The following is a 24,103-nucleotide window of genomic DNA, read 5'->3' as shown; positions in this document are numbered from 1 at the left end:
CCCTTCCCCCAGTCTCAGCTGTTCACCACTGTTGGCTTCCTCTATCTCCATCCTCTTCCCTGTGGTGGAGTCAGGCTTATGTCAATGTGGTTCCCTGGTGGCTCAGCCACCACTGCCAGGGGAGGAGGGAGTGTGAGTCACGCCCTGGGTCCAGTGAGTCAGATTCAAAGTGGCTGGACCAGGGGCTGCCCCAGGACAAGAAGAAGATTCTAAGTATGCAGAAGCCTTAGCTCCCTCCTAGTAGGGACACCTCTAGGAGACAGAACCAGTCTTTCTCCCTTTTCCATTTCTGTGAACTCATTCAGGAATCCCTCTTGCCAAAGAAAGTGCCACCTCTTCTAAGCCTCAGAAGATTGTGTCTAGGTAAGGCCAAAACAGCCTCTGTGCCAAGTGGCTGCTCCCCAGCCTCTGGGAGGAGGATGGAGAATAATAGACCATAGTTAGAGCCAAAAAGGATAAGAATTTCCCATTCCAACCTCTCATGTCCCGGGTTTGAGCCTAGCAAGTTTTCATAGCTCAGATTATTCTTTCCTCCTCTTCCCAGCTCATGGCCTGAGCAATAAGGGCCCTGGGGTTAAAATCTGAGCTTGTGTGACCTTGGGTAAGTTATTTAACTACTCCAAGTTTCAGTTTCCTCAGCTGGAAAGAATGGGATAATAAACTCATCTCATGAAGTTGCTGTGCATTAAATAGAACACAGCACCCAATACAGGCCTGGCTTTAGAAGGTGCTGAGCCGATGTTCATTCTGAAATGGAGGGGAAGCCCCAACTGCTTTTTGCTTTTGGATTCTGAGATCCAAAAGTCAGTCTGTACGCTGAAATGGGCCATTTCCGGGGCAGGGCAACGAGTGTGCAGCTGGTTCCAAAAGGTATGACTGGCCTTCCACAGCCTGGGGCACCTTTCTCTTCCCTTTTAGGCACCCTGGGGCCTTTCCGGTCCTGCTGAACAGTCCTAACGGGGCCCTTTACACTGCAGTGCAAACAATGAATAAACTGTGCTCTAAGGACTACTAGACAGGATCAGTATTACACTATGCTGCACAGCAGAAATGGGCACAACACTGTAAACCAACTATACTCTCATAAAAATTTCAAAAAAGAAAAAGCATTACCAATACTTCCTTTTTTTCAAGCTCCAATATAGTTTGTTGTCCATCCAATCCTCGCTTAGATTTTTGACATTTTGTTCATTGTGGATATTTTTGCATGAATTTTTATTTAAAAATTTAAAATATCTTAAAATATTGCATTAAGGAGTTCCTCTTGTGGCTCTGTGCCTTAAGAACCCAACATTGTCTCTGTGAGGATGTAGGTTCTTTCCCTGGCCTAGCCCAGTGGGTTAAGGATCCAGCATTGCCGCAAGCTGTAGGCGTAGGTAGCAGATGCAGATCAGATCTGGTGTTGCCCTCGCTGATCTATAAGCCTGCAGCTGCTGCTCAGATTTCACCCCAGCCTAGGACTTTCCATGTGCCACAGGTGTGGCAGTAAAAAGGAAAAAAAAGTATTAAAATATTACTTATCTAGATTACTGAGTTCCTTGACACGCCCTTAAATCTTGCCCCTAATGATGGCAGCTTCAGCTCTCTAGCCTTTCGGGGGGGAGGGGTGTATTTTGGGGACAGTGGGCCCCGGCAGGCTCTGCTTGCCTCCTTAAACCTGTTCCCATTCTGGCAAATGGGAACTTTTCTCTGCCTCCACCAGAGGCTGGAATAAAACCTGGTTCCACCTTAACCACTTTCCCACCCACACTTCTACGGAGCTCGGGGATGACACCAAATCCTTGAAATCCTTTCGCTTCAGCTTAATTCCGTAATTATTAGTCGAGGGCAGGCACCTGGTTAAGGCTGGGCGAAAACGGGAAGAGTAAAAGGCGCAGAGCGCGCTGGGGGCACCTGGATGGAGAGAGCCGAGGCGGACGGAGGAGGCTTCGGGAAGCAACACCCGGGCGGGATGAGAACAGCCGGCCGACTCCGCACCCTGAGGACTAACCACCGACCCGCGGGCACCTTCGGCGGGAAACCACGTCAGAAATCCCGACCTGGACTGACTTCCTGCCCGGGAGGCCCCGCGGCCTCGGGCTCTGGGCGCGGGCCAGGGGGGCGGTGCCGGCGGCGCCGGGTCGGAGGCGCTTCCTGGGCGCAGCGGGCGGCGAGCGGCGCGCGGAGCAGCGGGAGGCGCGGGACGGCGCGGCGTGGAGGGCGCTCGGGCGGCGACATGGAGGACGGCGTGCTCAAGGAGGGCTTCCTCGTCAAGAGGGTGAGCGCGCCGGAGACTCCCGACGCGGCTCGGGGCGGGCGCCCGCCCACCTGAGCCACTATGGGGCGGCCAGGGGCTCCGCGGGGCCGAACTGCGTGTCGTGGGGAGAGTCGTGTGGACGGTGGTTGGGGGGTGAGCTTAGTTCAAAGAGAGGGGCCAGATCGCAAGGCACGGAGGAGAATCCCGCTGGGCTAAGGGCGTATGGGGTACGGGGCGGGGGTGGTGGTGGTGGGGCGCCACCGTAATGGACAAATGAAGTAAAACAACTTCAGTATGAAACATAGAGTATTTAAATAGGTATTAAAACAACGTAAGTGCCCATCCGTGTAACGCATCATCATCATATATATATATATATACAATAACCCATAGGCAAGGAGGAAACCTATGGTTCTTCAGCCCCTAGTGTGCACCAGTCCTGGACTGGTCTCCTTTAATCCTACTGGCCATCCGACAGGCGGGTCATACCACATTAACCCCCTTTTCTCCAAGACGAAAACACAGCTCAAAGAGGTTAAGCAGCTTGCCCAGGATGTGGACTAGTGGGTGATGGATCGGGATCTAGCCCACTCAGGCTGACTCCAGACCTCTTCCTGCCCACTGCGGGGCGGGTATTGTTATCCTGCTATTACAGGTGAGGATACTGAGGGGCAGGAAGAGATTGCTTGCCCAGAACCCCAGGGCTAATAACAGCTGGGACTGGAACCTCCAGCCTCAGTCCTTCCACGTCACCCCAGGTGGCCTTTCCCATAGCAAGTGGGTCCAGACAGAAACCCCATATATAAGATCAAGGTAGAAAATGAATGGAAAAGTGACTACAAGAGGAAATTCGGTTTTTAAAAATTCTTGGAGCATTCATGTTCCCACTGAACATTTATGCTAACCTAACAACAGAGCATAAAATCTGAGGATGAGCCTTTTGGCTCTTCTACTGAGTTTCCAGCTTTGGGAGGGAAATGGATGAAGGGGTGGAGGGGGTCTCCCTCCCAGGGCCTCCCCTGGCCACCACATCAACCCTGAAGACCCAAATCACTTTCAGTCCAGTAGGTAACATAAGCCATGTTATTTTACACATTATTTGACGTAGGAGGGCGGGTGTGTTGTTTGCTCAAAACCTTAAGCAGGAAGAGGCATAGGGAGCTGTGTCAGATCAAGGGTCAGACTGGATACAAGCAGCTACAAAACTCCACGCCTGATTCATGCCCCGGGGATTAACGTGTTAGGCTGGTCCCTCGTGGTTGTGGAGGCAGCAGCAACTCAGACAACTTTTGGGAAATTTATCCTGCAGCTGGTGAGGTGAGAGAGAGAGAGGGCGGGAGGGGGGTCTGGTAGGCACTGTTGATTGTGTCGCAATAGCTGAGCCCTGGTGGGGGCCTGTTGAGCACAAACCCCCTCAGAAGGGACTTTGTGGGCCTCCCCCTGTTCCTGGAGGCTACCTACATGATTCCCTGCCAACACCACCACCACGCAGAGTCAGGGGAGTGCTAAAGGGAAGGAAGGATGTGAGTTCTCTTCTGGATGGTCCACCCAGTCCAGGGTACAGAGACGTGAGGATGGTCTGGCCCCAAAAACCCACAGAGGGGCTTGGCTGAAGTCCCTAAAGAACATTCCAGCCAAAGCCAAAGACCTGGAGTTTGAAGTCAGAGCCTGACCCCAAGGCAAGCAGAAGCCACACCCTTTCCTGCAAGGTGAGGGATGGGCCCCTTGCTAACAGCGCTTGCCCAGCGCTCAGTCTGACTTTCTTCTCCCCCTGTCTTTTTCTTTCCCCCACTTCCCCTTTCCTCCTGGGTGGCCACAGCAGCCCCTGCGTCCCCTGGAGAAGTTGTAGGGCCATGGGATTCTGCAGATTCAGGAGGGTTTACAGCCCAGAAGTGGGGCAGGGCCCCAAGGTGGAAGTGCAGAATGCAGAACAGTCATCACCAGTGAGGGCAAAGCAGCAGACAGACGGGCAGGGGCAGGATGGATTTGGCTCTTCATCCCGCCCAGACAAGAAAGAAGCAGAGCTCCTGGCAAAACGCAGGCTGCTCCCTTGGCCTGGCTTTAAAGGCGAGTGAAGGGGAAGGAAGGCGGGATGGGCATGGGTAGGGCTGCTTGTCCTTTAAGAAGAGGCTGAAGCACATCAGGAATTGCTGCCTGACTCCTACCTCCAGCCACACTCAGAAAATGACATGGCACAGTCAACCCACTTTGGCTTGGAAATTTCCTTTGTTGGATTGTACCCTAAGGAAATGTAAACAAATGATTACAAGTGACTTATGGTTAGGCAGATGTTAAAAATGTTTCTAATGTTATAATCCAAAGAGTAAACATAGAAGTGGTCTAAGGGAAATATATGCTTGGAAGAAAACCAGTCTAGAAGGAGTTCTGGAGGTTAGAGGTCTGAGATCAGGGCGTGGGCAAGGCCATGCTCCCTCTGAAACCTGCAGGGGAGACTCCTTCCTTGCCCCTTTTGTTCTGGGATTTTCAGGCTGTAGAGGAAAACCCCAGATTTTTCCTTCCTGTCTAGGGAAACACCTAGTTTCGTGCCTACCGTGTGTTCCTTTGTCCTGTGAGTCTCCTTTACTTTTACACAGAACACTTCACTTCTGACACTTGTGGTCACCAAATGTGGGGAGGTTTTTTCCCCACACCTTGCAGTTCTCATCTGATGTTTACCAGTTTCTTCAAGGATATGCAAAAGGAAGGAGATGAGCATCTAGGTGGAAGAAACGTGTAGGGCAAACTTTGGTGCCCTCTCCAGGCACCCCACTCCCCCAGCACCAATCTGTGTCCCCCAACCCAGAAACCTCCAACTCTCATATTCTGGGATTTTTATGGAGGCTTCATCATGTAAGCCTGATTGTTAACTCCATTTTCAGCCCTTCTCCTTTCTCAAGAGAATGCAGGTTGCGGGGAGCGGTGCTGAAAATTCTTAACTTGTAATCAATCATGGCTTGGTCTGGCCCTCACCCAGGAGCCCACCCAGAGTTGCCGCATTAGCACAAAGGACGCCTCAATCACCCAGGAAGTTACAAGCGGTTCAGGAGCTCTGTACCAAGAAGTGGGGGCAGAGACCAATATGTGTACTTTGTGTTATCTCACTCAGGCAGGCCCTGCTGTTCTTTGGCTTGTAGATGCACCACTCTGATCTCTGCCTCCATCGTCACATGACCGTCTTCTCCCTGTGTCTTTCAGTATCCAAATATTCCTCTTCGTATAAGGACGTCAATCATATTTGTGTTATTAGCCTACTATACCCTAATCCAGTATGACTTCATCTTAACCTGATTGCATCTGCAAAGACTCTAGTTCCAAAGAAGCTCAGGTTCATAGGGCCCCTGGATTAAAATTTTAACATATCTTTTGTGGGCACATAATTCAACCCATATAAGTACCATCTCTGCTGCTTTGGGGTTGTAGGGTCTTGGGCAGGACCTTTCTGGGCCTCAGTTTCCTCATCATTAAAGTTAGGGAATGATAATAGGCTTTTTCAAAGAGTCCTCCAGTTTTCACATTTTCTGCTGGGGTTTTTGGATTTGGGTTTCCCCCCCCCATACCTGCAGCATGTGGAAGTTCCTGGGCCAGGGATTGAACCTATGCCACAGCAGTGACCTGAGCTGCTGTAGTGAGAATGCCAGATCCTTAACCCACTGGACCACAGGGGAACTCTCATTCTGTGCTTCTTAAGCCCAGCCCTAGGGTTATATCCAGTTTCTTAGGGAACTCTCCTCCTTCCCCTGAAAGGGGCTCTAAGCCACTCTTTGTCCAACTGGTCTCTGGTCCCAGCCACCTACAGACAAGGAGCCTGGAGAGGGAGGAAAATGCCTGGTGGATGAAGGCCTAGGTTCTTTTGCAGCTTATCCCTCTGTGTTTTTGACCTCTGACACCCTTGGCCTGCTGACTTTGGATAAGTCTCTTATGCCCTCTGAGTATGGTGTGGCTTATCCGTAGAGCCGGAATAAATCCCCTTCTCATTTTGGGGATTTTTATAGCAACCTCCAATTGAGCTGCCTGCTCCAGTCTGGCAACCTTATTCAGCAGCTCTGCCACAGTGTGGTGAGGATGGTGTTTTTAACATGAGAACCTCAGCCTGTCATCCTTCTGCTTAAAAGTCTTCAAGGACTCCCCTCTGGCCACAGTATAAAGATCAAATGCTTCAACATAGAACCTCAAGTCAGCTGGACCCTGGTCCTTTCCCCACAGTCCTCTGAGCCCAATCCACCCACTATTTGGAGTTTCCCCAAATGGGTCCTCCCTTCCCTGCCTTCCAGACTCATCCCCAGTATCAACCCCTCAGGGTACCTACCTGCCCGGCTCCACCCTCTTCTCAACTCCCTCCTCTGTCTGAGCTGCTCCTTGGGGCTTGCATCCTGGCCTCTGTTAGTTATCTGTTGTTGCGTGACAGTTACCTCGGAGCTTAACATCTTAAAACAACAGTCATTAATTATCTCATACAGTTTCTGAGGGTCAGGTATCCAGGAACAGCTTCGCTGCAAGATTCTGGCTCAGAGGCTCTCATGAAGTTGCCGCCAAAATGCTGCCCAGTGTGATAGCTGCCCCACGTCTTGATGGGCTGGAAGATCTCCTTCCAAGTTCACACACATGGCTGGTGGCTGGAGCCTCTCTGTAGGGGGTGCTCATGATGGGGCAGCCAGCTTTTCTCAAAGCACAGGATCAGGAAGAGAGAGCCCCCAAGACTGAAGCTGTAGAGTCTTTTATAACTTAATATCAGAACAGACATGCCATCAGGCTTCCATATTCTCTTGGCCACACAGACCAACTCTTGTCCTGCCTGGGAAGAGACTACTCAAGGGTGCACATATCAGAGGGTGGGGGTCCTGAGGCCCCACCAGTCATCTTCCTGGAACTTATCACACTGGGCGACTGGGAGACTGTTGTCTGTCAGAACAGACTGTTTTGAGTCAGAATTCTATTCATCTTTGTCTCTTTTCTGCTGGTACGGTGCTTGGTGCAGTAGTATTTAGTCCTTGACTATTGAATGAATAGATAAACGAATGAATGACTTACCTAATCATCTCATCAGGATTTTTGTTTACTTGAATTTAAACTTATTTTCCATTATAAAAATAATGTATGCATGTTATTAAAAAAAAAAAAAAACCAGAAAAGTACTCAAGGGAGTAAAATGAAATGTTTCCCTTCTTATCACCCTGTGTCTAGTCTTAGTCCCTAGAGCTGATGACATCCTTTCTGGGGTATCCTAGAAATTTTCTAAAATAATTACCAGGGTTATTTTTAGGTTATTGTATGAAGTAATGTAAGACCACTGATGCTGTGTGACTTTTGGTGGCTCAGACTGGAGGTCTGACCTTGTGGATAGAAAGGTCTACCAGTGGCCTTTCCTACCATCTGTTAGGGCTGGAATCTCTCTATTGCAGCCACACTGGGTATCATTACAAAGTTAGAATTGTGTATATATTGTTACACAGAATATTTTGCCTTTTTTTCCCCCCTGTTATGAGCAATGGCCCTCTTCTAAGTGTCTCAATACAGAAAACCTTTCACATATTCTAGATTATTTACTGAGCACAGATCCCCAGAAGTGGAATTCCTGAGTCAAAGAATTTGAATATTTTTGTGAGGTCACCAGCTGCTTCAAGTTTTCTGTCTACATAGAGGTCCTGTCTCAATTTTTCTTGGGCTGCTCTCCTTTGCTGTCAGGATTCTAGTTACTCATAACACAGACCAGTCCAGCAAGTTTGAACAGAAGGGATTTTATGGAGAATCATAACTATTAAGTAACTCAGGAATATTTGGGAGGGCCAGAGATCTGGCTATGCAGCCAGGGGCAATGCAGCCAGGCGAAAATACTCAATAGCACCCCTAGGCATTTCTCCTGGAAACATCACTGCTGACACCATTTGCCACCTGTCCCTGGTAACTGGGACTGGGTGTCAGAAGAACTCATTCTTCCACCACTATCCTGCCACTTTGGTGGTTCCAGAACACGCATTAATGCCCCATGCATGGGACTGGCAGCAACTTGGTCACCTTCCCTGTTCCCTTTGTACCAGGGATTCTAGGAAATGTAGCATTTTGTCCAGGAAATGTGGCCTTATCTCTGTACTGGTTGGGCAACAGAGTTTTATTTTCGCACAGTTCTGGAGGCTGGAGTCTAGGATGAAGGTGTGGGCAGGTTGGTTTCTTCCGAGGCCTCTCTCCTCAGCTTGCAGAGGGCACCTTCTGCTATGCGCTCACCTGGGCTTTGCTCTGTGCACAGGCCTCCCTGACGTCTGTGTGTCCAGATTTCCTCTTCTTACGAGGACCCCGGTCAGATAGATTAGGGCCCAACTAATGGCCTCATTTAACCTAATCACAACTTTAAAGGCCCTGTCTCCAAATATAGTCACATTCTAGGTAACAGGGAGCTAGGGCTTCAGTGTATGAATTTGGGAGTTCCCCTTGTGGTGCAGCAGACAGGAATCCGATGAGTGACCATGAGGTTGTGGGTTCGATCCCTGGCCTTGCTCAGTGGGTTAAGGATCCGGTGTTGCCGTGAGCTGTGGTGTAGGTCGCAGACGCGGCTCAGATCTCATGTTACTGTGAGCTGTGGTGTAGGACAGCGACTGTAGCTCCGATTTGACCCTTAGCCTGGGAACCTTCTTTAGGTGCAGCCCTAAAAAGCAAAATAAATTAATTAATTAATTTGAGGGTCATAACTCAGCTTAGAAACCTGTGTTTTAAGGTTGAAGATTATTTTGCCCCCTCCCCTTCTCCATCTCTCACCGGCCCCCATACCATCAGCTTAGGCCGCCATCTCTTCGCTCTGTGCCAGCCACACCTGTATGCCAGCAATTTACCGACTTTACTGGTGATGCTGCGCCAGGAGCCCCTAGCAGGGGGCCGTCAGGTGAGGAGACCTGAGTCTGGGCCACGTGGAGGACAGGACAGGACCTTCATTGCTGAGGAGTCAGAGCCAAATCTTTTTCATCTCTTTAAGTGTGTCTGCCTGGGTCAGGGACAGCTGTTGGCCTTCCTATTACATGTGGCTTCTTGGCACAGGATAGAGTGATGAGAGCAAAACTGTAAGATTCAACTTGACTGCATAAGCCCTCTCATGGGCACAGCTGGCACACCCTGTAACATAATAACATTTAGTTATTATTAATAAACTCTTGTCGGATTAACTTTGTTAAAAGTGGCATTCAGTTGCCACAGGAAAGTCTATCACCACTGCTCACACAGTCACTCCTTCTACAGTTTTTGGTTCCCTGGCACACTCAGTACACATTGATCGTGGGACAGTTGCAGCACCACTGACGTGAGAACTGAAGGGGCCTTAAAAAACCATAAATGCCAGGTCAGGAAACAGGGAATCGGGGAAGTGCTTCTTTCTTGGTTAGGATCCAGCTCTAATTGGGCTCTGCTCTGGGAAATGTGCCAAGAAAGTCGCTTTCATGAGTGTGTACAAAAACCATTCTTTTTTTTTTTTTTCCGCTTTTTAGGGCTGCACCCACAGCATATGGAGATTCCCAGGCTAGGGTTCAAAATGGAGCTATAGCCACCAGCCTATGCCACAGCCAAAGCCAAGCCAGATCCGAGCTGCGTCTTTGACCTACACCACAGCACACAGCAGCATTGGCTCCTTAACCCACTGAGCGAGGCCAGGGATCGAACCTGCGTCTTCATGGATTCTAGTCAGGTTCATTTCCCCTGAGCCACAACAGGAACTCCAGCCATTCCTTTCTGATTGCTCAGCAGACATCCCCCCATCCACTGGTCTGTTCTAGAAACAGACTTTGCCTCACTTGACTATCCTATCCATTGGCTCCATGACCCACCTGAGAGCGCCTGCCCCCAAACTCCCCTGCCTTTTAGGCTCTCACCTGAGACTGGGTAAGATTGTGAGGGTCCTTAATGATTTGTGGCTTCAGCTTTACAAATTGCCTGTATCCTTCAACTAATAAAATTCTTTTGGGGGATAGATCCCAAATAAAAAAAAATCATAGATGCAGATGAAAATTTATGTGCAAGGATATTCATTGCAGGATTGTTCATACTCGTGAAAAAAGGAAACAACCTTGGTTACCAACAGTAGGAGATGGAAAGGTAAATGATGCATCCACCTAGTGGTCATTAAAAGGCATGTTTTAAAGGAATTTAATGGTATTAGAAGATGCTTGGCAAAGTCAACAAAACAAAAACTAGAAAATAAAACTCGTACATGTAACATGGTCCTGATTTAAAAAAAAAAAACCTAGAAAGTAAAAACTAAAAGGGAAAAAGCCTGGAAGGAAATACAGCATGTTAACAATGGCTGTCTCCTAGTAGTAGGATTTCCTCTTCTGTTTACTTTGCAGTTTCTTTCAAGCTTATAAACAGAGAAGTTCCCATGGTGGCTCAGTGGTAACAACCCTGACTAGTATCCATGAGGACATGGGTTCGATCCCTGGCCTCACTCAATGGGTTAAGGATCCGGCATTGCCATGAGCTGTGGTGTAGGTTGCAGATGTAGCTCAGATCTGACATTGCTATGGCTGTAGCATAGGCAAGCAGCTATAGCTCCAATTCAACCCCTAGCCTGGGAACTTCCATATGCTGTGGGTGCTGCCCTAAAAAGACCAAAAACAAAACAAAACAAAACTTATAATCAGGAAAAAACAAAAGACCAAATGGGAACTAGAAAGTCAATGCCAAAGGTCTTTGTTACATACCCAAAAGAGATGACAAAGAAATCCAAAGCTCGTACTTTCTCCCTGAAAATGAAAATAAAACATAGGATTCTGAACTGGAGCCTTAAGCTATTAAGGACATTGTGGGGGCAATTGGTGACACTTGAATGGAGTTTGCAGAACAGATGGAAATAATATAGTAATGTAAACTTTCTAATGTTGATGGTTGTATTGTGGTTATGTTGGGAATATCCTTTTTTAATGAGAGACAACATCAAGGAGTAGTAATTGGAACATCACGTTAAAAACTAATTCTTGGGGAGTTCCCATTGCGGCTCAACAGTAATGAACCTAATACCCATGAGGATGAGGATTTGATCCCTGGCCTCACTCAGTGGGTCAAGGATCCGGTGTTGCTGTGAGCTTCCATATGCCACAGGTGTGGCCCTAAAAAGCAACCAAACCCAAAAAGCTCTTAAACGGTTCTGTAAAAAAGTTCTTCATACAATTCTTAAACTTTTCTCTCAATTGAAATTATTTTAAAATAAAAAAATAAATTTAAGCTTCAAAAAAGAGATAATGCTGTCTCCTTCCCTGAGAGTCGGTTCCATGGCACCATCTGGCCTCCTTTGCGATGGGACACCTCCCCCTGGACATGATGTCATCCCCTAGGCCACCTCACCCCAGGGCTCTCCTGTCTGTCCTCAGGGTCACATTGTCCACAACTGGAAGGTGCGATGGTTCATCCTTCGGCAGAACACGCTGCTGTACTATAAGCTCGAGGGGGGTCGGAAAGTGAACCCTCCCAAGGGCCGGATCCTTCTGGATGGCTGCACCATCACCTGCCCCTGCCTGGAGTACGAAAACCGACCGGTACGTGAAGGCTGCTTCCCAGCTCCTCCCTCCTGCTCCCCAGCTCCCCCCTGCCCCCACCTCTAGCCTCTTTGGTGGAGATAGTGGGGGTCATGGGAAGGGCCGAGTTACTGAAAAACCTAGACTCAAATCCTGGCTGCACCACTTACGAGGCATGTGACTTTGGGCAAGTAGTGGAACCTCTCTGAGCCTTAGTTCCTCATCTAGAAAACAGGATAGCTTAACAACCCCTGACTGTCCCTCCCGGCTGTGATGAGGCTTGTGAAGGTAATGATCCGTCAAGACACTTTGGAGGCTGGGAGGCACGACACAGATGTGAGGGAGTTACTGCTGCTGGGGTTCAGTAGGAGAGCGTTCATGCCCCCAAAGGGGATGTTCCAAAAGTCAGGGGCAGCTGCCACCCTACCATCAAAAAAGGATCTGAATCCATCATTTAGAGGGCCCATCGTATGCCAAGAAATTTGCTAGGCTTGGAGGAGTCAAGGAAGAAAATGGTAAGGTTACTTCTTTCAGTTACTATTATCGTGAAAACGAGTGGTTAGTTGAAAAACATTCCAAGTTTCAAATGTTGGTCCAAACATCACGAGCCACAGAGAACACTGTATTGCTGAAGAAGAAGTCATTATAGGCTGTCTGAGTCAGGAATCCTTTTGAGAGGAACAGAGATTTGGGCAAAGATCTGAAAGAGGCAGAGGTTTGGGGCAGGTGGAAGGAAGGTCTTGGGTAAAAGTGAAGGAACAGGGAGGGCTGGATTTGGAGATGAGGGTAGCCACTGTGGCCAAAGGAAATGTTCCTTGGAGGGGCAGTGGGAGATGGGCTGGGGCGGGCGGAGGTAGTAGGGAGCCATTCGAGGTCTTGGGTGAGAAAAGAGAATGGTGACTGCTCTCTTGGGAAGACAAAAATGAGGGCCTAAGCTCAGTTCCTAATTGGATTACTAGATCCATAAAGAAGGAAGCTTACCATTTTCTTCTTTCTTATCATGGTTTTCTTCTTTGACTCTTTGACACCAGTGGATGAATCCTCTAAATACACGAAGATATGACGGTCAATTCCGGGTGGTGGGTTTACCGGTGTTTGTTTTGTACTCTTCTGCACTTCTAAATGTTTCTCAAATAGGAGCTACTAAAATAACCAGGTGTGGCATTCCCATCATGGCTCAGTGGAAACAAATCCAACTAGGAACCATGAGGTTGCGGGTTCGATCCCTGGCCTCGCTCGGTAGGTTAAGGATCCAGCATTGCTGTGGCTGTGGTGTACAGCTCCAATTAAACCCCTAGCCTGGGAACATCCATATGCCACGGGCGTGGCCCTAAAAAGATAATAATAACCAGCCATGAAATGAGGTGAAAAGAAGGGATGAATATGAGAAAATATTGTGAAGGGAACATTGACAGGATGCAGCTGACTGGATGTTGAAGGCAAGGGAGAGAGACATCGAATGTCATTCCAGCCTCAAGGGCTGCAAAAGTGAAATGTCATTCTACAATTTCCTACCTGGAAATGACACTGATTAAAAGAGACAGGTAGGAGTTCCCGCCGTGGCACAGTGGGTTAATGATCTGGCTTGTTTCTGTGGCATTTCCTGTTCAATCCCTGTGGGTTAAGGATCCAGTGTTGCTGCAGCTGTGGTGTGGATTCAGTCCCTGGCCAGGGAATTTCCATATGCCATGTGCAGCTGAAAAAGGTGGAGGGGGGAGAGAGACAGGGTAGCTCTCTGTTGGGATGGGGATGGGACTGCTGGGGAAGGCTGAGCGTGGTATAAGACTGGGGTCTGCTTCTTCCTTATAGCCTGCTCAGATCAGACACAACCTCTGCTCACAATCAGATGCTTATTAGTCAATGTTTGTTGAATACATGTTTTTTATTTTTTGTTTTTTGGGTTTTTTTTTTTTAGGGCCACACTTGTGGCATATGGAAGTTCCCAGGCTAGGGGTCGAATTGGAGCTACAGCTGCCAACCTATGCCACAACTCACAGCAACGGATCCTTAACCCACTGAGTGAGGCCAGGGATGGCACCTGCATCCTCGTGGATACTAGTCGGGTTCGTTAACTGCTGAGCTGAGAAGGGAACTCCTGTTGAATATATTAAAAAAAAAAAAAAGATTTACAGGTGAGACAATTTCAGGAGGAAAACTGACTTTTCCAAGTGCATTTAAGACTCTTAAGTCTCAGTAAATGAAGCCGCAGAACCTCTGGGTTAACTTGCTGTCCTGATACCACTTCATAGGCTTTAAGGAAGAGTGGAAGGCAGAAGTGCTGGTAGAGTGCCCTGGTTATAGGAAAACTTTGTTCCAAGTTTCAGAAAAGGAAACAAGCTGCTAGCTGGAGTTGAAAGTTTCATCTTAATTCTATGTAAAATTCTCATCTGCCTGGTTCTTGAGGCCTTGGAGCTGGGAAAAGTTAAGAGGAGCCAGTAGATTCACCACAAACAAGTTATAAAGTATATCGTGTGTGTGGGGGAGTGTGATTGATTGATTGGTTGTCTTTTTGTATTTTCTAGGGCCGCCCCTGCAGCATATGGAAGTTCTCAGGCTAGGGGTCTAATCCGAGCTGTAGCCGCCGGCCTGTGCCAGAGCCGCAGCAACTTGGGATCCGCGCCGCGTCTGCAACCTACACCACAGCTCACGGCAATGCTGGATCCATAACCCACTGAACAAGGCTAGGGATTGAACCCGCAACCTCATGGTTCCTGGTCAGATTTGTTAACCACTGAGCCCCGATGGGAACTCCGAGATTTATTTTTAATTAGGGAAGCTGCAAACGAGTGTGTCTGGATTTCAGGTGGAACTTTATGGTCTCTCCTGAAATCCTTTCATTAAAATGGTGAATGCAGAGTTCCTGTTGTAGCTCAGCTGGTTAAGAACCTGACTAGTAGCAACCCTGGGTTAAAGGATCCAGCGTTGCTGCAAGCTGTTGTGTAGCTTGCAAACTTGGCTTGGATCTGGTGTGGCTATGGCGTAGGCTGGCAGCTGTAGCTCTGATTTGACCCCTAGCCTGAAAACTTCCATATGCCACAGTGTGGCCCTAAAAAGAAAAAAAATAAAAATGGTGAACTGCAGACTGACAGTGCCGGTCCAAGGAGATGGCTGAATCCATCCCCTCACGATATTGACTCTCACTATTAACTTGGAGGAACAGCTTCATCTGATTCTTCAGGCCCATGAATCAGCTTTATCTTATCTACCATTGTTGCTGTTTAGTTGAGGGACTTGATTAAGTTTGCAAGTGAAGCAAGGTGGGAGCTAATACATTGGAAAACAGAGTCAGGATGAGATAGAATCCTTCTGTTTTCCAGCAGAAGTGGTAGGCCCAGTCTACTCAGATGACATTTAGTAGGGTTAGCATGCCAAATCCCATAATGTTTGGAAAAAATCCTAAATGCACATTTAAAGGATGGAGGAGATGTGACCCACCTGAAGAAGAAGACTGGCTGACTGCACGGAGTAGGAGTCCACAGGGCCCTTAATGCAACTTCAGCCTGTCAGCCCATGCCACCCTGCACCCTGCAGCAGACTGTTCCCGGAGCAGTTTGTTCCATTCCAAGGGGCCTATTTTATGAGCCTCTTGACCAGCTGCAGATCATTAAGCAGGGTGTGAACTGGTTGAGAAAGTTGAAACCTATCATGTGAGGAATGTGTGAAAGACTTGGGATCATCAGATAAAGAGAATCAGGAGTTCCCATTATGGTTCAGCGGAGATGAGTCTAACTGGGAACCATGAAGTTGCAGGTTCGATCCCTGGCCTCATTCAGTGGGTTAAGGATCTGGCATCGCCATGAGCTATGATGTAGGTCGAAGATGTGGCTCAGATCCTGTGTTGCGTAGGCCAGCAGCTATAGCTCCGATTAGACCCCTAGCCTAGGAGCCTCCATAAGTCGTGGGTGCGGCCCTCAAAAGCCAAAGAAAAAAAAAAAAAAGAATCAAAAGGGGAAATATCAACAGTTCCTTCGAGGTAGGCATTACTATCCTCAGATGAAGAAAATAAGCCTCCATCTGTCCCTTACTGTGCCCAGATGTCCATAGCTGCGTCTCCAGATCAGTCTGACCTGAAAGCCTGTGCATTTCCCACTTCAGCACAGGGGCTGTCGTAGGATGTAAGCTTAATCTATGCAGTTCTAGAAGACAGAATCAGGAGCAGAGAGACCGAGTGCCCAGGAAGTAGACCCTATGCTAATTAGACTGTGCAAAAGGGAAAGGCTGTGAGCTCCCTCCTTGTCACCGAGGCCTACAAGCAAGGTTTTTTTTTTTTTTTTTGGCTGCCCCACAGCATATGGAGTTCCCAGGCCAGGGATATTAGATCTGAGCCAGAGTTGCATCTACAGCTGCCCACTGTGCTGGGCTGGGGATCGAACCTACATCCCAGCGTTCCCAAGACGCCACTGATCCCATTTCACCACAGTGGGAGCTCTACAAGCAAGTCTTTAAAGACCAGCTGCTGGGGTGTGGTCCAGGGGTCGGGCATTCAGCAATCGCTGGACCATATGGGCTCTCAGATTCACTTCGGTTCTATCATTTTTGCTGCCCAGTCAGCATTCTCTTGCCTGCTCGGCCTCTGAGTGCTGGTCTGACGGGCTGTCTCTTCCCACAGCTGCTCATTAAGCTGAAAACTCAGACATCTACGGAGTACTTCCTGGAGGCCTGTTCTCGAGAGGAGAGGGATGCCTGGGCCTTTGAGATAACAGGAGCTATTCACGCTGGGCAGCCCGGGAAGGTCCAGCAACTCCACATATTGAAAAACTCCTTCAAGCTGCCCCCTCACATCAGCCTGCAGTGAGTGCCAGCCCCCTGCCTCCCCCACCTGGCTTTGCTGCAGCCTCTTCTGTCTGTGCTCAGTGGAGAAGGGGTGCCCCGACCGGTACCACCGCTGTGCTTCGGGGCCTTTCACTGTCACTGTCCCGTTTACCTCGCTTCCTCTGCCTGGGAGCAGCTCCTCCCACCTGCCCTGCTCACCTCTTGGGGCCTCTGTTGCTTCTGTCCCCTCCTCGGCGTCTTGACACCCTCCGCCAGTTTCAGCCCAGTATTCAGGGCTGTGTAACAACTCCCCAGGAGTCTTCACTCACCAAGTCTTTGGTCTTGTTTGCAGCCTGGTGGCAAGAATGATGTATTCTGGTAGTAGTTGTAATCTTGCTCTTGGGATTCTTTATCCATTCGCCTAGTCATTCATTTATTCAGTCATTTAAGAAACAATTATTGGGAGTTCCCATTGCCGTGCCATGGAAACGAATCTGACTAGCATCCATGAGGACGCAGGTTTGATCTCTGGCCTCTGTCAGTGGGTTAAGGTGTGGTCGCAGATGCAGCTTGGAACTGGTGGTATTGTGGCTGTGGTGTAGGCCAGCAGCTGTAGCTCCAGTTGGACCCCTAACCTGGGAACTTCCATATGCTGCTCCTGTGGCCCTAAAAAGTCAAAAAAAAAAAAAAAGAAAGAAAAGAAAAGAAAAGAAAAGAAACAAATATCGGAGTTCCAGTTGTGGCCTAGTGGGTAATGAACTTGACTAGTATCCATGAGGATGTGGGTTCAATTCCTGGCCTGCTCACAGGTGTTGCTGTGAGCTGTGGTGTAGGCCGGCAACTGTAGCTCCAATTCGACCCCTCGCCTGGGAAATTCCATATGCTGCAGGTGGGGCCCTAAAAAGCAAAAAAAAAAAAAAGAAAGAAAAACAGAAAGAAACAATTATTGAGTGCCTCCTGCATGCCACGCATGGCTCTAGGTGCTTAGGAGATGCAAATAGGAATAAACAATTTCTCATCTCCGGGGCTTTCCACCCTAAGTACGTGACTAGAGAATGAAAACAGACCTTCCAGGAGTTCCCATTGTGGCGCAGCAGAAACGAATCCAACTAGGAAACCACGAGGTTGTAGGTGCAATCCCTGGCCCCACTCAGTGGGTTAAGGATCTGGTGTTGCCGTGAGCTGTGATGTAGGTCGCAGATGTGGCTCAGATCTGGTGTTGCTGTGGCTGTGGTGTAGGCCGGCAGCTCCAATTAGACCCCTAGCCTGGGGACCTCCATATGCCAAGGGTGCGGCCCTAAAAAAAAAAAAAAAAAAAGACCAAAGAAAGAAAAAAGATCTTCCATCAGTGGCAGGAATTGTCCCACAGAACAGAGGAAAGCAGGTCAGTGGTGGAGGCGATACTATAAAGTGGGGATGGATGAAAGGCATTCGCATCGTGGAAACGGTTACATCAGCCCATCTGCAGGAAATACCCCCTAACTTTCCAGGCAGCAGAACTTCATGCCCGTCAGAGGTGTGATGTGAGTCCATTCCTGAACTCACAAAAACCTCTGTGCCAGGCCCTGGAATCTTGATTGTGCATCTAGGGTGCTGCTAAGCCATAGTGAGTGCAGGGAGGACCGGCAGCAGATGAGAGTGGGTTCAGGTGATGGATGACTTTGAGAAGGAGCTGGAGGAATTTGGACGTTACGCAGTAGATCATAGAGAATCATTACTGTCCATTCTTTTGTTTCGAAATGAAAGCTGCGGCTCTTTAGTACTATTACAAACGTAATATCTGTCTAGTATAGAAATATTAGAACATTTAGATGAGTGAGAAGAAAAAGAAACGTCCCCAAGTCCTACCTCTCAAATTCTGACACGTAGCAGAATACCCCTCTTTCCTGGCAATGTGTATCACACCAGTTGCCACTTGCTTCATACCCCTCGCAGTGGCTCTTGGACTCTCCCTCCTACCTGTCCAGTGTGATGAGGGTCCCCTCTCCTTTGCCTTCCCTCCTTGTAGTCGCATCGTAGACAAGATGCATGACAGCAGCAGTGGAATCCGGCCAAGCCCCAACATGGAGCAGGGAAGCACCTACAAAAAGACCTTCATAGGTGAGCACCACCCCCCGGGGACCAGGCGCTAGAAACCTGGGGCTTGGTGATCCAGGACTTGGTAAATTGACAGACTTGTGTTGAGGCCAGGAGTAGGCTGGCCTGCAATGTGGCCTTTGGTCCTCTCTTGGGCAGAGCCCCGATGCTATTCAGGGCTGCCCAAGGAGTCAGGATCAATGAGGTCATAGCCAGGCGCACCCCCCCCTCCCCCCCGAGCAGGCTGATCTGTCATCTGACTGGTATTCCCCTTGCCCTGATGCAGGCTCCTCCCTCGTGGACTGGCTCATCTCCAACAGCTTCGCAGCCAGCCGTCTGGAGGCAGTGACCTTGGCCTCCATGCTCATGGAGGAGAATTTCCTTAGGCCAGTGGGCGCCCGAAGCACAGGAGCCATTCGCTCTGGGGATCTGGTTGAGCAGTTTCTGGATGACTCCACGGCCCTGTACACTTTTGTAAGTTTGAGAGTGGGTTCCTCTTGCCCTGGGGGCAGACAGGAAGCAGAGGCAACACAGTGGGGGTCAGAGATCCACAGACATGGATGAGAGGCCTACCTAGGGTTTTGGGGGACAGCTTCACCCCTTAGCTGGGGTGAAGTCTCAGTATGGAGGATTTTCCTTTCCCCTGTGGGAACCCCCATCGCCTGGATCTGGGACTTTTTGCTAACCGTCCTTGCTCTTTCCATCTCACCAGGCTGAGAGCTGCAAGAAGAAGATAAGCCCCAAGGAAGAAATAAGTCTCAGTACTGTGGAGTTAAGTGGAACAGTGGTGAAACAAGGCTATCTGGCCAAACAGGTACGGCTGCCTTGGGGTGGGGTGGGGGGGGATGGACAGTTCTCACTCTGGGGAGGCTAAGACTGCCAGAGGGCACTGGTTATCAGCAGAATCTGCTAAAGCCAGGGCCCAGCAGCAGCCGCAGGGAGCAAATCAAGGGGGATGTGGGTGTGCCTCCCCCTCCCCCACCCCGCCACATGCACATGTACTCAATTCCCAGACGGGGGTGTTCAGGGAAAAGGTGCACAAGTGTAGCTATCACATTAGAAAACAATGCCTGCATCATTGCCCAGTTCCCATCTTTGTCTGGAAGGGAATTCTTTACTGGTTGGTGTTTTGCTTTTATGGAGCTTCTGCTCTCTGAGGCTTCCCGGAGGTCTCTCCCTGCCTTGGTGAGACTCTGCACGACCCCTTGCTAAGTATTTTCTGCACCTAGTTCAGTAGGTTGAAGCGGAAAATCTCATTGTTTAAAAACTGATTGTTGGAGTTTCTCGGTGGCTCAGCAGGTTAAGGATCCGGCACTGTCGCTGCTGTAGCTCAGGTTCGATCCCTGACCCAGGAATTTCCTCATGCTGCAGACGTGGCAAATAAATAAATAAATAAATAAAAATAAAAACCAACTGTGGCCACTGCTCCTACCCTGTTGGAAGAGCAGCCACATTAAGCAGGAGGCCACCAGGTCACAGTCTCGTTAGCGGCATGTCCCCCCATGCCTGTGAGTCCAGCCTCTGCGTCCCGGCAGGTGAGGTGTAAGCCGACCTCCTCTCCTGCACACCCGTCGTGTTTGTGCACTTATGCATCAAGTGAATGTGTGTGTCTGCACAGTGAACGAGAATGCTGCTCAGCGCCATTCCCATCTTGCTCAGATGCATTGTCATTGTCACCTGTGTCTTCATATTAGGATCTCCTTCTGCTCCTAGATTGTTTTACCATCCACGCAGCTGTCTGTTTATTCCGAGGGCTCTGCTTCTGCTGGGCCTGAAGGGAGGTAGTGAGGTCCTGGGAGGGGAGGAGGATGTGAGAGGGCATCAGGTGCCCCAGACTAGACCACAGAATCACACACAGTTCGATTTTAACATATAATTGATCATTTCTTACCCTTTATGTTTGTTTTTTGCTTTTTTAGGGCCGCACCTGCAGCACATGGAGGTTCCCAGGCTAGGGGTCTAATCAGAGCTGTAGCCGCTCGCCTACCCCAGAGCCACAGCAACACGGGATCTGAGCTGCATCTTCAACCTACACCACAGCTCATGGCAATGCCGGATCCTTAACCCACTGAGCAGGGCCAGGGATGGAACCCACAACCTCATGGTTCCTAGTCAGATTCGTTAACCACTGAGCCACAACAGGAACTCCTGTTGTTTATTTTATATTTAATAGTTTGTATCTGCTTATCCCAAACTCCTAATTATGCCTCCCCCTCTCCTCTTCCCCTTTAGTAACCATAAACTTGTTTTTAGTCGTACTCTTTTTTTTTTTTTGTCTTTTTGCCATTTCTAGGGCCACACTCGCAGCATATAGAGGTTCCCAGGCTAAGGGTCGAATCGGAGCTGTAACCTCCAGCCTACGCCAGAGCCACAGCAACGTGGGATCCGAGCCTCGTCTGCAACCTACACCACAGCTCACGGCAACGCCGGATCGTTAACCCACTGAGCAAGGCCAGGGATCGAACCCGCAACCTCATGGTTCCTAGTCGGATTCGTTAACCACTGCGCCACGACGGGAACTCCCGTACTCTTTTTCTAATGCAGGGTGTTACAGTGGTCTCTACTGTACATGTGTGCATGTACATACCTGCAGCTGTCAGTTTGTTTTTGTAGTGAGTTGGCACAAGGTTGGTGCCCTTGGGTTCAAGTTTGCCTGTGAGCTCTCAGTCCAGTTGACACCCGTGATCTCTCTGTCCTGTATGTGCCCTGAGTGGTGTCCAGGCAGTGCTCCCCCTTTCCTTCAGCGCTGCCTCCCTTTGGCTCTGTAACTCGAAGAAAGGTGACAGTGTTGTTGCTCACGTGTCACTGAGCAGGGCGGACGCTGATGTGTCACTATAGTCTCTGGATCTCCAGCAGACTCTTCTGAGAAGGTTATTCCATTGGAGTAGGTCGGCTTGGAGGTTTGGCATTAGAGGCATGGAAGTGGGAAACAGTGACAGAGTTGTCACCAATCAGCCTTGCATCCTTTTCTTTGCCTCAGGGGCACAAGAGGAAAAACTGGAAGGTGCGGCGCTTTGTTCTGAGGAAGGACCCGGCTTTCCTGCATTACTACGACCCTTCCAAAGTGAGTGCCACGGGCTCACTCGGTTCCAGTTCTGTGCTGCTCCTGAGCAGAGCAGGCAGCTGGCTCCAATTCCACCTTCCTGTCAGCGTCCCTACCGTAACGCCTGCCACTGGACCTTTCCTTCCACAGTGCAAACTACTAACATTCTGATCACTCCTTTCTTTCATCACATCATTGCCTGCTCAGTGGATCTTCATTGTTTTGAGAGGAAAAGCATCTTTCAGTTTCTCCAAATCTGGCTGTGTGCTTAGGGAAGGTGAGGTGGGCTGATAGACTCCTGCTTTCCAGCCTTTTTTTTTTTTTTTTTTGGTCTTTTTGTCTTTTTAGGGCCACACCCGAGGTATATGGAGATTCCCAGGCTAGGGGTCCAATCAGAGCTGTAGCCGCCAGCCTACACCACAGCCATGGCAAGGTGGGATTGGAGTCATGTCTACGACTTACACCACAGCTCAGGGCAACGCCGGATCCTTGACCCACTGAGCGAGGTCAGGGATTGAACCTGCATCCTCATGGATGCTAGTCGGGTTCGTTAACCACTGAGCCACTATAGGAACTCCTCCAGCCTCATTTTATTTCAACCCAAAGAGGCCATGAATTCTGCCCCCTCAACCTCTTGTCCCCACCAATGTTTAGAACCTTTCTTGTACCAATTATTATTTCAGCCAAAATTTATGAAATCGTCTTTTCTTTTTCTCTGAACGTATCCAAGAATTGCTGGTTTTGATGATAAATGTTACTGCATGCCAAGTTGATCTAGTTCCAATCAAAAGAAAAGAAAAATGGCCTTTGAGTCAGCCTTTTCAGCCTTGTCTTGGTAGATATGTGATTTTCATTTGATGTTTGAAATAATTAAGAGTGGGCGCTTCTCCTTTCCTGAGCTTCAGTCAGGACCCCCTCGCCACCAAGCTGAGAACAGAAGGAGCTTGGAGGAGGCCCTTGTTACCGATGATTCTCACAGACGTCTTTTGTGGGCCTGAGAACAATTACAGATGCGAGTGTAACTCTTCTTTTTAATCAGGTCTCCTTTCTTCTGCAGGAAGAGAACCGGCCCGTGGGTGGGTTTTCTCTCCGTGGTTCACTCGTGTCTGCGCTGGAGGATAACGGCGTTCCCACTGGTAAGGTGCAACTTTGGCCCCGGCCTGAAGCTCTCAGGGACGTCGCTCCGGTGCTCTGGATAGCACTCTGCTGATCAAGGACTGAGCTGTGGGGACTAAGTAGGGCTTTCTCAGTGAGACAGGGAATGATGTGAGTTTTGAAGCCAATTTCAGAATCAGAGAAAGGGCAAGTGGGGGTGTGCTTAGTGTTTTAACAACGCAACTAAATAACCCTTCTTTCCCATCCTTTTCTGTGCTTACTGGCCCAAAAGCTTCTACCTAAGAGCAATAGCTTACAATAGCACTTACAGATTGATAACACACTTTAATATCTATTATCATAATATTCAATATCTTGTCTAATTTCACAGTAGACAGCTAAGGTAGGAAGATAGTATTATTCTCATTTTCTAGATATGGAGATTGAAGTTCAGGGAAGTTAAACAACTTAAAGTCGAATCCCACATCTGTCCCTGCTTTTATCATAAACGTACTGGATATTATGTTGTGAATGAGATTATAGCTCTGTGGTTAGCATAGGGGCAGGCCAAGAGGGCTTCCAAAAATGTCTAGACATAGCACTGGCAGGCCTTGAGGCACAGACTGGGGAGAGGGGATGGATGGGAGGAAAATAGGAAAGCATGCATCTGGGGGGACTGCCTCACCATGTACATTTGTACTTAAATACTTCATCATATTTGCTTTTGTCTATGTCTCAGTTGACTTTCAGCTGAAAGCAGACCTGGATATTTACTCTTTTTTTTTTTTCTTTTCTGCCTAGGGGTTAAAGGGAATGTCCAGGGAAATCTCTTCAAAGTGATTACTAAGGATGACACACACTATTATATCCAGGCCAGCAGCAAGGCTGAGCGTTCAGAGTGGATCGAAGCTATCAAAAAGCTAACGTGACAAGATCCTAAGGGTGTAGCACCAGGATTCCTCCCTCCTACCGGATGACATTTTCCTGGAAAATGGGGGTGTGTTGAGACTTTTAACTTTTATATTTTGTACTGTTTTGGAGTGAGCTTGGTGAAGTTCCTCAGATTACAGTCGGCAGTGGTGCTATTTATTTCCTTCCCCACTTTCATGTTAACATGGAAACGCTGGAACAGCCATTAGGCATCCACATTTTGACTTTTGCCCATCATCACAACCAGCCATTCCTTGGGCACCAAAGTCAGATCCCTTTGTTACACTAACTGGCCATGTTGTAATACTAAATAAAACACTATCGTCTCATAGTGGCACTCTCTGAAATGCTGTCAACAACTCCTAACTCCTTTGGAAATAATAAAAATTTGACATTTGTCCCTGGCTATTAGAATTCCTGTACAACGTTTTAGTTTTCAAAGGTTTCTCATGCTGAAGTTAAGGTTATATAAATTATTAGGCAAGC

At 48.7% G+C, this 24,103-nt stretch overlaps 1 protein-coding gene across 1 annotated transcript; it reads left to right on the top strand.

The window, feature by feature from the left end:
* The first annotated feature begins 1,792 nt into the window (after window positions 1-1,792).
* Window positions 1,793-24,023, top strand: PLEK2 (pleckstrin 2). Its single transcript, XM_047796993.1, has 9 exons — window positions 1,793-2,257; window positions 11,578-11,742; window positions 16,331-16,512; window positions 18,482-18,573; window positions 18,836-19,023; window positions 19,262-19,363; window positions 21,530-21,613; window positions 22,650-22,728; window positions 23,489-24,023. The coding sequence occupies exons 1-9, from the start codon at window positions 1,898-1,900 to the stop codon at window positions 23,614-23,616; spliced, it is 1,380 nt and encodes a 459-aa protein (XP_047652949.1). The 5' UTR covers window positions 1,793-1,897; the 3' UTR covers window positions 23,617-24,023.
* The last annotated feature ends 80 nt before the right edge of the window (window positions 24,024-24,103 follow it).

The sequence above is a fragment of the Phacochoerus africanus genome, chromosome 9 (assembly GCF_016906955.1).
Source record: "Phacochoerus africanus isolate WHEZ1 chromosome 9, ROS_Pafr_v1, whole genome shotgun sequence".
Taxonomy (NCBI): domain Eukaryota; kingdom Metazoa; phylum Chordata; class Mammalia; order Artiodactyla; family Suidae; genus Phacochoerus; species Phacochoerus africanus.
Note: the sequence above shows the minus strand (reverse complement) of the source record. Positions and strands in the feature narration are given on the sequence as shown.

Excerpts from the sequence above, each read along its gene's own strand:
- PLEK2 (XM_047796993.1), top strand. The coding sequence starts at position 1,898 with ATGGAGAGAGCCGAGGCGGACGGAGGAGGCTTCGGGAAGCAACACCCG. Across the intron at positions 18,574-18,835 it reads CTACAAAAAGACCTTCATAG|GCTCCTCCCTCGTGGACTGG; the intron begins GTGAGCACCACC and ends GCCCTGATGCAG. Across the intron at positions 19,364-21,529 it reads AAGGCTATCTGGCCAAACAG|GGGCACAAGAGGAAAAACTG; the intron begins GTACGGCTGCCT and ends TCTTTGCCTCAG.